This window comes from Dendrobium catenatum, unplaced genomic scaffold (genome assembly GCF_001605985.2).
Source record: "Dendrobium catenatum unplaced genomic scaffold, ASM160598v2 fragScaff_scaffold_496, whole genome shotgun sequence".
NCBI lineage: Eukaryota > Viridiplantae > Streptophyta > Magnoliopsida > Asparagales > Orchidaceae > Dendrobium > Dendrobium catenatum.
Genome location: NW_021318958.1, coordinates 55,776 through 72,107, shown reverse-complemented (window position 1 = coordinate 72,107; position 16,332 = coordinate 55,776). Strand labels below are relative to the sequence as shown.

General features: G+C 35.5%; 1 protein-coding gene across 1 annotated transcript; it reads left to right on the top strand.

Annotated features, from left to right (window-relative positions):
* Nucleotides 1-6,194: 6,194 nt before the first annotated feature.
* Nucleotides 6,195-11,275, top strand: LOC110108088 (organic cation/carnitine transporter 2-like). Its single transcript, XM_020838600.1, has 2 exons — nucleotides 6,195-6,503; nucleotides 9,671-11,275. The coding sequence occupies exons 1-2, from the start codon at nucleotides 6,195-6,197 to the stop codon at nucleotides 11,273-11,275; spliced, it is 1,914 nt and encodes a 637-aa protein (XP_020694259.1).
* Nucleotides 11,276-16,332: the final 5,057 nt, after the last annotated feature.

The following is a 16,332-nucleotide window of genomic DNA, read 5'->3' as shown; positions in this document are numbered from 1 at the left end:
CCACATGAACATGCAAGTGAACACACTAAATCTGCCTGCAGGCAATGTCAATTAACTTCTTGAGAATATATGCCGCATGCCAGTATGCACAGGACCTTTGCAGCATATGTGCAACCCATATATGGGCACCTGTAATATGCACAATAATTCACCTATGGGTGACGACGAATAACATATAGTAGATACTAGATCATTTCTATAGTCAACAATAAGTAAACATATAGCAAATACATTAGTCTCCTACAAGCAAAGATGAATAAAGGTAGACTATTACGAGCTATTATAGGAAGCTTATCATGTAGGAGGTAGCAAACACATCAATCCTATATGAGCAAGGGTAGAAAACCTATAACATATGCAAGTGCCCTCGATCTGCAGAGTCCAATCTATTTTTAAATTGGAACATTACTAGTAACACTCATATAAGCAGACATAAGATGTCTACAAGCTTCTAAATAGCATGTTGTGCACACTCAAATGAAAATTATTCGCACAGCTGATTAGTGTCAAACACTTTAAAATGCCCTCTCACATGCATTGCAACAGATAGAATGTTTCATTCGAGCATGTCATTCAACATTTCAAGATGCATTATATTATAGTATCACATCACATTTACATACAAATGTATTATATATACAAGCATATTATAACATGCAAAACATATTGTGTTTAGCATATCATCCAACATGCAAAACACATTATGTCGTAGTTGCACATCATATTTCCCACAACTATATTATACATTACGCAAATACATCATATACTATGTTGATGCAGTAGGTCACTACACTACATATCAAGACCTCATGCAAGAACGATTAAGTATTGAGTAAATGCATATACCAACATACATGCATACATGTAATTAAATACCCGCATAGGCCCTGCCGAGCGTGTTGTATACACACATGTGTCGTTTAAGAATGCTGCGCGGGTCGAGAAATGAACTTAAGTTTGAGTCCGATTCTTCTATATGAATAGATAGAAGTTGACATGGTTTGAACCGTCAAACAAAAATACAGTTGTAGTGCTGGCCGAGATATTTGTTTTATATGTTCATATTAGGCCTTCAAGGTTAATTGCAAGAAAAATTCACTAATAAAGGCATGAAATCGATGACAGACTTGATCCTCTGTTGACGAGTAGACAAGGTCAACAAAGTTTGACTAATAAAGCAAGATTACCAATAATCACCTTGATGATGATCGTGTTGATAGAAAATCTTAAATGAAGGGGGGCCCAATCATTTAAAATGCTTCCAAATTTTCATAAAATACATTCGATACATTCGATTGACTTTAAAGTATTTACGAACGATATTAACATTTAAATTTGAAATAAAATACCATAATATTTAAAGTAAAGTATTAATCGACCATTCACAACAGCTTGTTGAGGTAGACAAGTTTATAAAACACTTCAACTTAAAAAGAGCGAACATCTTGTCGAGATATCATTAAGATTCATTCTTAAATTATCTCTTTCTAATAAGGATGTGACACTTGTCCTCTAATAAATGGTCTCATCGCCAAATGACACCACATGTAAACAGTTTTGATCGGGACCCCCTAACTGTGTAACATTATCGCCAAATGATATTATTAAATTATGGTAATGGTGAGAGCTCGCATGTTCTCCAACTATGCTAACTCTTTGAGTAATGAATCAATAAGATATGATTGATAGAGCACAAATCTCTATGTTATCTAAAGTGAATTTAAATTTGTCCCCTTAGACAAATATTCACCCCAGGTCTACAAGGTACCTTTGGAAGATGCAACCTATGACTGTCGACAAGGATCCGTCTGTCAGGTTGGGTCGACTACCTCCTCTGACTAAGTAGACCAGGAACCATGATGACCCAAGAAGACGGAACCATGGGATCTTGATCGGGTTCATCATCATGCCCCCCCACTATTTGCTTAAGTGTAAGTGGTGAATTTCAAAATTTAAATATTAAAATTTAAATACCTAAACATGTTGCTACTATATGTCGGATACTATGCATATGTTGACAACAAGCCTTAATCAAAAGTTCTCACTTGTTATTAAGAGTGATAATTAACTATAGGGGTTTTGTGCCTATAGGAAACCTAAACTTAGATTATAAAGTCCTCACAAAACAAGGGCGAAATTTCTGGGTAATGAATGTCTTATCTAAAAACCAACATACCTTCTGAAAATTTGCCCTGGAACTTTAATGTTAAAACTCTCGTTGACAACCCGAAAAAAAAAAAGAAAGAGGCCACGAAGAAGCTGTGCCGTGAATTTTCAAAGCCCACATTTACAATATTCCTATGTAATTTCATAAAATTATTTAAAATATTATTATGACATTAAATTGATTTAGATATTGTTTTTATTCGAAGTTGCTCTTAAAGTTTAAAAGAAAGAAGAAGAATGCACATACTAATTTTCTTTTAGCATCAAAGCCAATTCAATGTTTTATCTATAAGCAATGTGCTGTTCGTTTGAACGGTTATTATGGGTTGACAGAAACATTTAATTCTATTTGATTAATTCAATTCAACAAATTCTCTTTCTATTAGCATCAAAGCCAATTCCTTTTTTGAATTTCTATATTTAGAACTTTTTTAAAGTAATATTAATGGCAATCTTAGTAATTTAATCCCATTTTTTAAAAATTGCTTTTATTGTAAAATGCTTTCTTAATAGAAAATAAGGCTTTGTTTGAGACAGTTTTTTTATTGTTTTCTAAAACAGTTTTGAGTATAAATATTTTTTGAGCCAAAAACTTTTGTACTAGAAAACTGTTTTAGAAAGCAATAAGAAAGTTGTCCAAAGTGAAATCTAAAAGTATATGAATAAAAGGATTTCTATAAAATAAAGGGCAAGTGTAAAATTTTGTGAAAATCGCTAATGAATCGTTGTCTCAATTTCTCATCGAGAGAAAAATTTCAAGTGTTGATCAAAATTTTTCTAAGCTTGATAGATGAATAGGATCATTTACAAGCAATAAGGTTGTGTACAATGAATGTGTGTGTGTGGAAAAAATATTAGGTGCGGAGTGCACACGGGGGAGCATCGTCTGCACACACACAGGGTACCAAGCGGTACCTAGTGGTACCTAGCGGTACCGAATGGTATCTAGCTAGATTTTATATTAGTGTGCGGACGGTTCTCCCCGTCTGCACTCCGCACCTAATAATTTATCGTGAGAGAGAGAGAGAGAGAGAGAGAGAGAGAGAGGAGAGAGAGAGAGAGGAAAAAATCTACATAATTTGTCTTGATGATTTTTGTAAGTAAAAAAAGTTTTTGAATGGGTATTTTATATCTTACTTAATGATATTTTAGATATTTTTTATGCTCTAGGTGTTTGATTATTATACTTTGCCTACTTATATTAAATGAGGAATATTAAAAGATAACTCATCATTCCATACAGCAGACTACGAGACCTAGCAAATTATGTATTTAGATGGTATGTTATACTAAGTTAAATAAAAAATTACATAAATTATACAAAATAAAAGGGATAGATGATGATTAGGCACTTTCAAATTTGCCTAAAGTTTTATAAATTAATGAAGAAAGAAAAGACAAATAATTTGAAAATGCCCACAACTCTTGGAACCTATTAGGGGAGAGAGGGAGCAACTAAAATATTCTTCGCTCATTTTGTATAATCCTAATACTCTAGGAGGAGTACTAATAGAATATGTCAGCCCCCAATGGCCTAATAATTACATATGAACTATTATGACTCACGATAACTCTTTAAATCACTCTAATTCTGTCAATTACTTACCCCTTGACGGTGAACTTTCCCTCGTGGTCGAAACACTGGCATGATTTGAGCTTATGAAGAATTGTGAAGTGGTAGGTTTGGTGTAAGTTAAGGTATGATTGAGCGCTCAAACTTTGTGCACATTGGTTGGAAAAACAAAAATTTAAGAATCATGTTGGACTAGATTCGAGCGCTCATTATGCCAAAAGGAAATACAAAAAAAAAAAAAAGAATGATTGTTGATAGGTGTAAAGACTTCAAGCCGAGGCAACAATATATGACAACATAGATAGATCTAATAGCGACGGCTTGGAGATGGAACATCACATGATATTTGCTGGATCTAACAGAGAAGGTATCATACAAACTTGGGGTAGCCATATTTTGTAGAATAAGGTGAACCTTTGCAGCTTGGAAGTAGGAACAGACAAATTTGTTAGTTGAGATCGGGAAAATGAAAGTGTTGGATCTAAGTTTTTCTCTGGGTGAAACTTGACCTTACTAGCAAGCAAGATCAAGAGACTCAAACCCAAAGACCTTTGGTAAGTATGGAAAGAAGCAGAAATTTTTGTGGAAAATATATAACCAGCTCAATAGCGCAGTTAAAATATGTCTCTTCATCCTCTATTTATAAGAATCCAAGGGATATAGGGAAGGTTATACAAAAAAAAAAAAAAAAGTTCAAATGGACTAACATGGACATGTGTCTAGCTCTAATAGATGTTTGGTTTGGTTGTTATTTTTTTGTTCAATTCCTTAGCCTACAGGCCACTTCCCTTGTGCGAAGTGTACATGGGTGAGATGATGGAGGGGAGTCCTCAAATTGGTTGAGCAGGAAGGACTACTATTAAGAAATTCTTTGGTAGTGCTAATGTTCTCTTCAATGAAGTCCTCGAGGCCTGTCTTGATAGGAGGGACAAGTTTACTTGAGTTGCAAGGATAATGGACTCCAAGATCAGCTAAACAAGTGGAGGCAAGTTTGAGACTTCTTTGGATGATCATTCCTTATAGCTAGGATGATGAATTCCCTTGATGGCCCATCACTCAAGGTGACAACGAGTTGCTTTGGTGGTGTGCTTCCCATAGGAGGGGCGAGTGCTCCCACTTTGAAGGGTCCTTTGCAAGCCTTCAATATTTCTCAGATAGGCAACTCCCGTCTGATTTCTTTATTGAATTGAAGATGATTCCCCTTATGCGAGTCTTCATTGCAAAGTTTTATGGGATTTGAGATCACCCATTGAGACTTATTAAATAGCTGTGAAGCACATGAAAAGGCATATACGACTATATATTTTGTTTTTAAATTCAATTAACCCTTTGGATGGTGTCATATAAATGACAAGTGAATTAATAGCAATCATTCATTGTAGCTACTAAATAGTTAAAAGAAAAGTAAATACAAAGTTAATATCCTATTTTTACCATAGTCCCGATTGCCATGCTAATTCCTCATAATGATAGTGATATGATGCTACTCACATTTTTTTCTTATAAAAAGTGATCATGTAATTAATACTATTGTACTTTGAGTATTTAGTTTCATATCAACATGTGAATAAGAGATAATGGACTCGTTGAGTTGGCTATTTCGAGCATGAAATTTGTGAGGATGGTAACAATTTTCATTTGTAAGTGTGAGAGGGTAGAGATGCAACTTGAATATTTGAATAGTAAGGCAAAGGACACTAATGTGGGTCCCCAAATAATCCAAGGGTTATTGGGCCCATCGCCCATATCTCGACAAAGAAGCTAAAGGTAGAGCCTAGTGTGGTAAAGGCAACCAGAGTGTTGCTGAAAAAATTCATGGACCCTCCAAAACCTACCACTAGAGTTGAGGCTGGAGTGAGTATGATGAGAGAAGTATTCTCCATGAGTATGAAGGATGTCCCTCTAATGTTGAGTAAGGTAATACGAGTCCTCTTAAGTTTCCAATGGAGGAACCGATTATGAAGGAGGTAGTTTCTACTAAGGTCATTGTCCCCTTAGCCAGGGTCGAGTTAATTGCACCCCCAAAGGAAGGTAAGAAAAATTACTTGAAAGCCTTGGAATAAAATTTTCTGATGCCCCAACATCTTCCGCCATTAGCAAGCCCATAGTGCGCTTCACGTTTAGCTAGTTACTTGGTCATTCATCAAGATAGTTTGAGGTTCAGGCATTGGCATAGTGGGTGTTTGGCTTGTATATTGTGATAATGATCCTCTATAACAGACTACTTGAAGTTTCTTCATTTATTTATTTTTATAAGGCCTTCTTTTTTGCGGATCCTTCATTATTAACCATAGGTGTGTCTCCTACATTGTTGTGTGCTCCTTCTACCTATACTGCAAAAAGGGACAATCAATAGCAAAATAATCTTGCAATATGAAGCATTCCAATCATCAGATGGTATCATTTTTTGATGCAAAAGTCATTTCTAAGAGTAGTGCAAGGGAGCAAAACAATGATGCAATATGAGGTAGAGTTCATGGTTCTCACGAAATATGCTCCCAAATTGGTTAGTACCCTTGAGGAGAAGTGCTATAATTTTCTGAGAGTCTTGAGAGAATGTATATGGCACTCGTTAGTGCCATTTGATATTCATGACTTTTTTGAACTTGTGGAGAGAGCACGTTTGGTGGAGAACAACTTGATGTCCACCCAAAATGTAACATCAGGTTTGCTCATATCGTCCGGGCCGATCTGGGATCGTCCCGGGACGATCAGTTCAGATGTTGTTCCAGATTTTGTACAGAAGTTCCAGGAAAATTTTCCTGTAGGTATCGTCCGGGCCGATCTGGGATCGTCCCGGGACGATCAGAGCATGGCACAAGTCAGAGAGCAAATCGTCCAAGAAATTAATTATCGTCCTGAGAAATCGTCCCAGGCCGATTGGATTTTGTTCAGATCGTCCAGGACGATCGTGCGATCGGCCGGGCCGATCAGAGTATTATTTAGCTGAAATCAACTCATTTTGAAGAGAGAGAAAAATCAAAAATATCTAAATCATTTTGAGGAGAGAGAAAGTCGTGGGAAAAAGTGCAAAAGTTGAATTCTGGGCAATGCCGGGCCGTTTTCGTTCGTCGAGACAGTTCAGGAAATTGGTGTACGCAAGGTAAGACACATTCCGCCTTTCTCAATTTTCAGAACGGTGAAGTTTGAACGATTTTTCTGTCCGAATTTCATTTTCGTTAGCGAATTTCATCCGTATTTTCCGACTGGTTCAGTTTTTACCGCGTAACTTTTGATATGTTTCTGAGGTGCCGAGTGCGCACATTTTGATTATTTTCTAGAGATTTTTGACCGGATAGTTTTGATTTGGCAGCGTTTTCTGTTGACTGTAAATTTTCACGATGTTTGTAAATGTTGTGGCAGTTGAATAAAAGTCTTATAATGTTGTTGTGAATGTTCTGTGGTAATTTGGTGAAATTCTGATTTGGTGAATTTTGTGTAAATTTCATATACTGCCGTTATGCCACCGGATTTTCGTACGATTTCTGAAATTGTCCGGATTTCTTCTGAAATGACATGATATGATTGTGTGCTATAAAAAGGGACTTATAAGGGGTCAGGATCCTGTGAGATCCTGTCTGTGTCAGGGAAAATCTGAAATGAGCTCTGAAATTTGAAAACAAGTTTTGTTCCGGATCCGATGATAAGTTCTGTTCTGGTGCTATAAGCACATCTGTTCTGGTGCCATGAGCACAAATGGAGGCATAAGGGGCCAGAATCAAGGAGATTCTATCAGTGTCTGGGAAGGGAGGCATAAGGGGCCAGAATCCGTTGAGATTCTGTTAGTGTCAGGGAATCTGTTCTGACTTTTGTTCTGTTCTGATTGTGATATATTCCGATTTGGTATATTCTGAATTGATATGTTCTGATACGATTTTGATCTGATTTGATCCGATTATGTTATGTTCTGATTTGATCTGATCTGTACGATTCTGTTCTGTTCTGATTTGATCTGATCTGTATGATTCTGTTCTGTTCTGATTCGATATACGATTCTGTTGATCTGATTTTTGTACGGATTTTTGTCTGATGTGTTTGATGTGGATTCTGATTGGAGGTTTAATGTCTTGCTGAGCTGTTGTAGCTCATCCTTGTTTTCTGCATGGTTTTAAGGTTCTGGGAAAGGGAAGGAAGTCTTGGACTAGGAGTTCAGAGTCTGATCCGTTATAGGTATTTTGCACTTTTGATTTTTGTACAGTCATGACTTTTCTGTTATGCTTTTCCTTCTGTCTGAAAGCCATGAGCTGTATTTGTATATGATTCTTTTGAGGAAGAAAAGATAGATGATCTGTTCCGCTGTATTTTGATGTTATAGTAGCTCTGTGTGTCTGTTTCTGTGTATAATGATTGGAAGAAAGTTCTGAAACAAATTCCAAAGCTAGATCCTGGAATCAGTTCAGTCAGATTGAGTCTGGCCACGACCTAATGCGAGCGGGATCCGTCCCGATCGGGTTGGGTCGTGACACAAAATATGTAGGATGCCAGTATGATGAGGTTTGGAGGATGACTTGATGTGTACTTTATGCTTTAACAAATGTGTTTCAACATCTATTATATAATTTACCATGATAATTATAAATTGTATAACTAATATGATTTACAATAACATGAGTATCATAAATTACGTTTAGTGTAACTGATATATATGCATGAATAAATTCTCTATGTCAAGAAACATATTAAAGGATAAGAGCTCGTGCAACAATAAATCAAGGTGATAATGCTTCTACTACATGATACTTTCATTAAGAACAATAAGCAACATCCAATATAAATACATAATAACAAATAAGATTGAAAGTACGATTGATAACCTAATATCTATGAACCTTGTACAAGTAACACGGATAACACTCCTAACAAAGAATGATATGCCTATCTAATAATAAATATAATTACTTACCTTGTAGCTATCAAAATGAAAATTCTTCTTCAATTGAGGTATATATCATTAACATGCATTGAGTGAAGATGGAATTGAAGGTTCTATGTAAGAGAGTCTTCAATTATTATTTGTGACTATAAACATGAATTAAACAGTTAATAACTTAAGACCTAATTTTTCGAACATTGTGTTATTCGTTAAGTAAAGCATCGAAAATCATTAGGCAAATCTAATTGGCATGGGCTACTCTAAGTTATCAGAATACCAAAAAAATCAAAACTAATCTCTCTAACTCTATCATCCTAAAATATAAAAGATGTTATTTGAAATCAAAGAAAATGTGTTAAACCTAAATTAACAAAGTTTTGATTTAAGAAGATAACTTGATTTAGTAAATATGCTCTCATTACATAGGTGAAGGCGAATAAGAAGAGAAGAAAAGAAGGAATTTAGGATTTACGGAGGAGGGCTTTCTTCAATATTGACATTAGGTCGAAGGAGGTGGAAGGCTGAGAACTTTCTCCTCCTAGGGAGAAGAGAAGAAGAACGAGGAGAAGGAAGGGATTCAACGGCTGTTGCACACGAGAAAAATGAAAATATGGATGTTGGAGTGATGCTCCAAGATGTCTTCTCCTAGGGAGAAGAGACAAATTCCTTTGTAATTTTCAACTATGCCAAAGCTATAATAATTTTTCTAAAGAGAATTTTGTGTTTGAGAATAATATTCAATAAATTAAGCAGAAGCAACAAATAGGAAACATTTTGGAGAGAAGAAGTATTTAATTTTATAACATTTTGCTTATTATTATTTTGTTGGGATGCTCTATCTTACTAACTATTACAGAAAAACTTACTCAAAATAAAATAAAATATTTGTTATAGAAACATGCGACTAAGCATATATATATATATATATATATAGTTATCACATAAATTATATAAATATGGAATAAATTTATAAAATAAAAATATAATTATTTATAAAATAAAAATAGATTTCAATTTATGAAGAAATACTTGCTAAGACTTTTTTGCCCTTTAAAAAGGCATCCTTCTCTGTATTCGAGTCCCACCTTCACAGATCAAGCAAGATGGCAAATGCTTACTCACCGCCATCAGCAGCCGCCGGTGAAATAACCGGCAGCCACTCAGTCGAAATAAACGAAAATTTGAATAAAACCACCGAAGTTAACTCCATCGACGACGTTTTGGAGCGCTACATGTCCGCCAGCACCCCCAACCTTCTCTTCCCCTTCCTCGCCTCCCTCACCTGGATCTTTGATTCCCAGCAAAACTTTGTCAATGTCTTCTCCGATAACCCACCGCCATGGCATTGCACCTCCTACACTTGCGATTTCACCACACCATGTAACCTCCCATCGAACACCTCCTGGTCCTTCTCCAAACCCCGCAAAATCTCCATCATTTCTGACTTCTCCCTTGAGTGCTCCTCCCCTGTTCTCCACGCCCTCCCCGCTTCTTCCTTCTATGCCGGATGTCTCGTTGGCGGCATCTCCCTCGCCACCCTCGCCGACTCCCGCCTCGGCCGCAAAAACAGCCTCGTCTTCTCCTCCTTCATCATGTCTCTCACCGCCGTCCTAACTGCCTTCTCTCCCAACCTCGCCGTCTACGCTCTCCTCCGCTTTGCCTGTGGCTTCGCTCGCGCCAACGTCGGCACCTCCGCTTTCGTCCTTTCCTCTGAACTCGTCTCCCGTCGCCACCGCAACCGCGTCAGCATCCTCACCTTCATCTTCTCCACTACAGGCTTCCTCAGCCTTCCCGCAATTGCCTTCTTAAATAGAGCATACTCCTGGAGAGTACTCTATCTCTACACCTCAATCCCCTCGCTCTTTTACAGCATTTTTCTCCATTTCTTCATGACGGAATCCCCTCGTTGGCTTCTTTTGAAAGACAAGAAAAAAGAAGCCATTGAAACACTAAAAAAGCTCTTACCTTTAATTGAAACAGTGAGCTTCTCAGACTTGGCGGTGACACGCTCCGATAAAACAGAGTCAAGCGATCTGTTCTCGGCGGCGAGGATGTTGTGGGAGAAGCGGTGGGCGTTGCGTCGGCTGGGATCAATTATAATAGTGAGCTTCGGCGTCGGAATGATGTACTATGGAATGCCCTTTAATCTCGGCAGTCTCGACGCCAACTTATATATAAGCGTGGCGCTGAACGCAGCGGCGGAGCTTCTATCGGCGTTCATTGTCTTCTTTCTCGCCAGTGCGGTGAGCCGACGAAGATCTATGGTGGTGTTAATGGTTGTGAGTGGCGGTTGCAGCCTTGCTTGTACGGCAATAGGCGGATGGTTGGCGGTAGTGGTGGAATTAGTTGCGTTCTTCGGGGTTTATACGTCGTTAAGCTTGGTGATGATTTATAATGTGGAATTGTTTCCAACGTGTGTGAGGAACTCTGCACTAGCGGTGTTGAGGACGGCGGTGGTGCTCGGCGGGGTGGCAGCACCAGCATTGGTGGCGGCGGGGAGGAGGAGAAAGCTTTTTTCTTTTGGGGTGTTTGGGATAGTTATCATTTTCTGTGGGTTGTTTATTGTGTTTTTACCAGAAACGAGGGGGCGTGCGCTAAGCGACACAATGGAGGAGGAGGAGCATAAGATGATCCATGGCAGAAATATCATCTCCTCTTCATAATCTTTTTTTTCTTCTATTCTATATGTAAATCATGATGATTATCATTTCCTTGTAATTCATAATGTCTTGGGCATCAACAAGGTGAACCCATATATCCTCTACTCTTTATTCTTATTTTAAGATATCAAAAACATCAATCAATGGTTATCAAAATTAAGATCGTAATCAGACGACGATTTTAAGAGGATCATAGTCAGTAGATAGTGGTCTGAGAATCATAGTAGATTGATAATTATCTTATAATTATAATTTGACGATGGTAGTTGGAGGAACGTAATAAGGTAACATTAGTCGAATGATCGCAGTAGGGCAATAATGACAAGAGAATTATAGTTATACAACGACGGTAGGGACATCAGAGCAGGATGGCGGTGGCTAGATAACCTTATTTTTGAGCAAGATAGTCAGGGGATCATAGTTTGGGTACAAACGGATAATTATGAAGATTATTTTAAAATGAATAATATGAAAATTCTAAAAAATTTAAAAATTAAAATAATTCAGGTTGGCGACTCCGAGATTTCAAATATGGCGGCGTTACGAGCTAGCATGTGGTGCTGCGATGTTTGATCGCATATATATATATATATATATATATATATATAGTTGACTGTTTAATGGGTGACTTACTTGCCCAACGAGCATCCAGTTAGCATTTTAAAAAATAAATTTACAAGTATTGTAACAAGTTGCGCGTTGAATAGGCGATTGAACCAAAGTTTTATTTTTAAATATAAAAGTTATATCATTAATTCAAGTTTTTTATTCTAATAAATTATCATTATCTTTTTAAAAATGAAATGTCATTTTCTTAGTTGTAATTAAAAAAAACAAGTTCAATGTATGTTTATCTATAAATATTTTGAATTTAAACATGTAATCAGTTTTTAAAGTATATATATTCTAATTGGAATCCCTAACAAGCCTTATGATGTTAAATTTTAATAAATTATCTTTAAAATTAATGTGAAATTGATATCCATTTGTCAATATTAAATTATAAAATTAAAATATTTAAAGATTAACAATGATATTAAAATTAATGTAATTTAATTAATCCTTTCATTTAAAAAATATTAATTGATTTAAAAATAAAAGCATAAAAAAAGTGTACTGTAGCAAGTCACCCGTTCAATGGGCAACTTATAATACTGCATTTCATACATTAAAGAAAAAATAATTCCATTGATTCAAGATAAATGTGTTATTTGCATATAAGCAAGGGAGGCTAGCTATTAACACTAACATTAATTCATATGAGTTGTCTCTTAAAACATAATTTCATGTATAGGAGGGTGGGCCGACGAGTTTTTCTTAAAATAAAAGGTATGTGGTGTGATCTTAGTTACAACCTGTAACTAATGACCGAATTATGTTGACGGGTAGAGAGTGATGATCCTTTATAAATTATTGAAATTCGCCTAAAATGATAATTAATTTACTTAATAAATAATAAGTGTGATAGATATAACAAACCAATTAAATTTGAGCTTCTTATGGCCCTACTTAAGGAACTTTTATTATATCCAGTGAACGTACGCAGAGGAAGGTTCGATTTTAGGCAAAAAGTGTCTGTACCGAGTTTTTCGCGCATGTACCGAGTTTTTTCAAAAAACTCGGTACAGGCGCTTTTTAGCCTAAAACCAAACCTTCCTCTGCGTACATTTACTGGATAAAATAAAAGTTCCTACTTAAGACCTAAATTTATAATTTATGTGTTTTTTAATTCTAATAGTAACTATTTTATTTATTGATCTGAATTTTGAAATTAATAATAATAATATAAAAATACTAATTACAAAAAAATTGATTTTTTTAAATTTTAAAAAATATTAATTGTTAAAAATAATAATATCTATTTATTTTGTTTAATTTAGAATTTATGTGAAAAAAAATACAAATCAATTTATAATTGCTTACAAGGAATTTGTCTCAATTATTAATCTAAAGACACTTTTTTTTTTTTTTTTGCACAAAACTCATATAAGGGCTTATGTGTGAATTCATAAAAAAAGATTACAAGTTCTTAAAGCGATCAAATGCTCACTAAAGCTCCAAGAGCTATAATAATAATAATAATAATAATAAACTAAGGAGCCAATAATCCCTACTAAGATACAATATTAAAGGAAAAAAAAAAATAAAGGGTGGCATGGAGCCAACGCCCCAAAATAAGCCCATGCTCAAATAAAATTTGAAGCCCAATCAAATAATAGCCCCATCAATAGATCAACAAAGACAAAGATCCACAATTGCAAAAGATCATTCCAAATAATCTCCAAGAGAGAGTAAGCTCCCTCCAAAGCTCAGTCAGTACATACATCCTTGTTCCAATCCACCATTAGTAACTGAATCCTTAAAGATTTGCAATAAAAAATTTCTCACAAAGACTAGAACCCAATTGGATGATTAGAAAATCATAAAATAAATAATTAAATAAGAAAAAAATCCAAGACAAATACAAACTCCAATCCCCCAACCATATAGCCAAACAGAACTGCCCACAAATCATAAACCCAGAGATAGATCCAACAACAATTATCATCAACTCAACCCAAGCCAAAATAACAACCATAAAAAATAAGATTTATTATTCTGTGCAGAGTCCGGAGACCAATAAAATTACACCACGTCACCCCATTATTAGGTACCCAGCTCGGTACCCGCACTCGATACCTCTTGGTACCGCTGGGTAACCAATGCTTAACCGGACGGTTCTCCCGTCCGGTGTACGCACAAAATAATAGCTCCCAAAATAATAACAAAAAACACCAACAACTCATCGACCCAATAGAAAAATCAACTCCTGGCCACCATAACAATGAGCCAAAAAATAAAAACCAAAGCACCAAAAAAGCCAAAACAATACAACACCATTGAACACCGTCATAAAAATCAAAAGCCAAAATCAAGTTCATACAGAAAAAAATAACAGAAAAAAATTAATAGACAAACCCAACAAAAACACCAGCAAAGACCTTATTAATCTAAAGACAAATAGTATTCTCAATGGGTGGTGTTATTTATAGCATTTAAATTAGAGAGAAATCATCTTTGGCAATGTGTATAAAATTTAAAAGTAATATCCAGCTTAGGACCTATCGAAGTCACATGCTACAGGAAAAACAGCCAAATCCGGCGGTTATTTCCGGCGGTTTGGGTAATAATACCGGCGGTTTATAGTATTACCGGCGGCTTAGCGTCGGTCCTTACGCCGCCGGAAAAAATCGCGGTTTGGGTAATAATACCGGCGGTTTATAGTATTACCGCCGGCTAAGTCAAATCTAATACATCTACTCTCCTAACCGGATCATCAGAAGGCCTCCATTTTTTGTGACAAACCATGTAAACTGACTCTCTAATCTTATCTTCCATCAAATAAAAGAGGGGGGGGAGGGGCAAATGTCATGATTTCTAATAATATTTTATACATTTGCTTCAGAATTTGCTTAGCCCCCCTAAATAAATGAGGGCTAAAATCATAATTATAATTGCTACAGGTGGACTACTTAGCCCTAAAAAATGACTAAGAGCATGGCCAAGTGTGTGGTTGTGATGTGTACTTTCATTTATATATAAACTGTTTGGAAATTTTTATTAGGATAACCTCTCAGGAGAGTCTAGAATTTATTAATTTCAATTAATGTAATAATTTATAATATTGGTGAGAGTTATGAAAATGAAATTTGAGTTGGGATATTTTTATCCAACTCGAATTCCAAAGAAGAAGGCATCTTCAAAGGAAAGAGTCTTCTTCTATTTGGATGATCGAGTTTGGATGGCTTTTAGATATCCAAAGAGAAAAGGCAATACCCCTTGGAGGGGGGAATTGCCTCTTCATTTGAATATTCAAGCCAAAACGAATCCAAGGAGGAGAGATCCAAGGAGTCCAAGGATGAGAGATCCAAGGGATCCAAGGAGAAGAAGTCCAAGAAGACTGAAGAGCTGAAGACCTAATATCCTACTCAAAGTCATTTGCGTCATTTTTAGGTTTAGAAATCCGGGTTGTTGGCAATGGTGCCCGACCACTTTACTTTCTTGCAGACCCTATCTTGTAATTAAGGGCAGTTGGCCTATGGACGTTTATTTATTAGTTTGATTATGTTGATGTGTTTTATTTATGATTGTGTTCCTCTAGGGTTGCATGCTTTTTTTAGTTTATTGACAATCTGCATGCCGATTTTATTACCCATCGGGGAGTGCTGGCGAGAGCCGCTATCCACAATAGTTAGTCGTATGCATGATCCAATCTGCCCTTCCATCGGCCCATTTGCGATGAGCGCGGAGGCCCGCGATCGTCTCTACCCCTCAGGGTAGGTGTGGTCGTATACCCCTCCGTAATCTTGCAGCTGTAGCAATTTCCTTTCGGAGGTCCATAGTGATGACTCTTCATAGATTAGTGAAAGTCACCTAAAATGATAATTAATTTACTTAATAAATAGTAAGTGTGATAGATATAACAAACCAATTATATTTGAGCTTATTATGGCCCTACTTAAGACCTAAATTTGTAATTTATGTATTTTTAATTATAATAGCAATTATTTTATTTTAATTTAATACATACAAATTCTCTACTTAAACTTAATAAAAACAAACTAAAGTTTAATTCTTTTGTCAATGCAATTATTTTATTTCTGATATTTAAAATATATATTTAGAAAAAAAATAGAAAACAAGCAATTTTTTGGATGGTATTACAAATCATTAATTTTTAATTAGCAGATTAAAAACATTGATATGAATTTTATAATTAATAATAATTATATCAAAATATTAATTAAATAAAAATTGATTTTTTTAATTTAAAAAATAGTAATAGTTAAAAATAATAATATCTATTGATTTTGTTGAATTCGGACTTTTTGTGAATAAAAAACACAAATCAATTTATAATTGCTTACAAGGTATTTGTCTAAATTATTATTTTAAAGACTTTTTTTTTTTTTTGATAAAATTTATATAAGGACTTACGTGTTAATTCATAAAAAAAACTTTACAAGTCCTTAAAAGGATAAAATGCTCACTAAAGCTCTAAGTGCTACAAGAAAAAATAA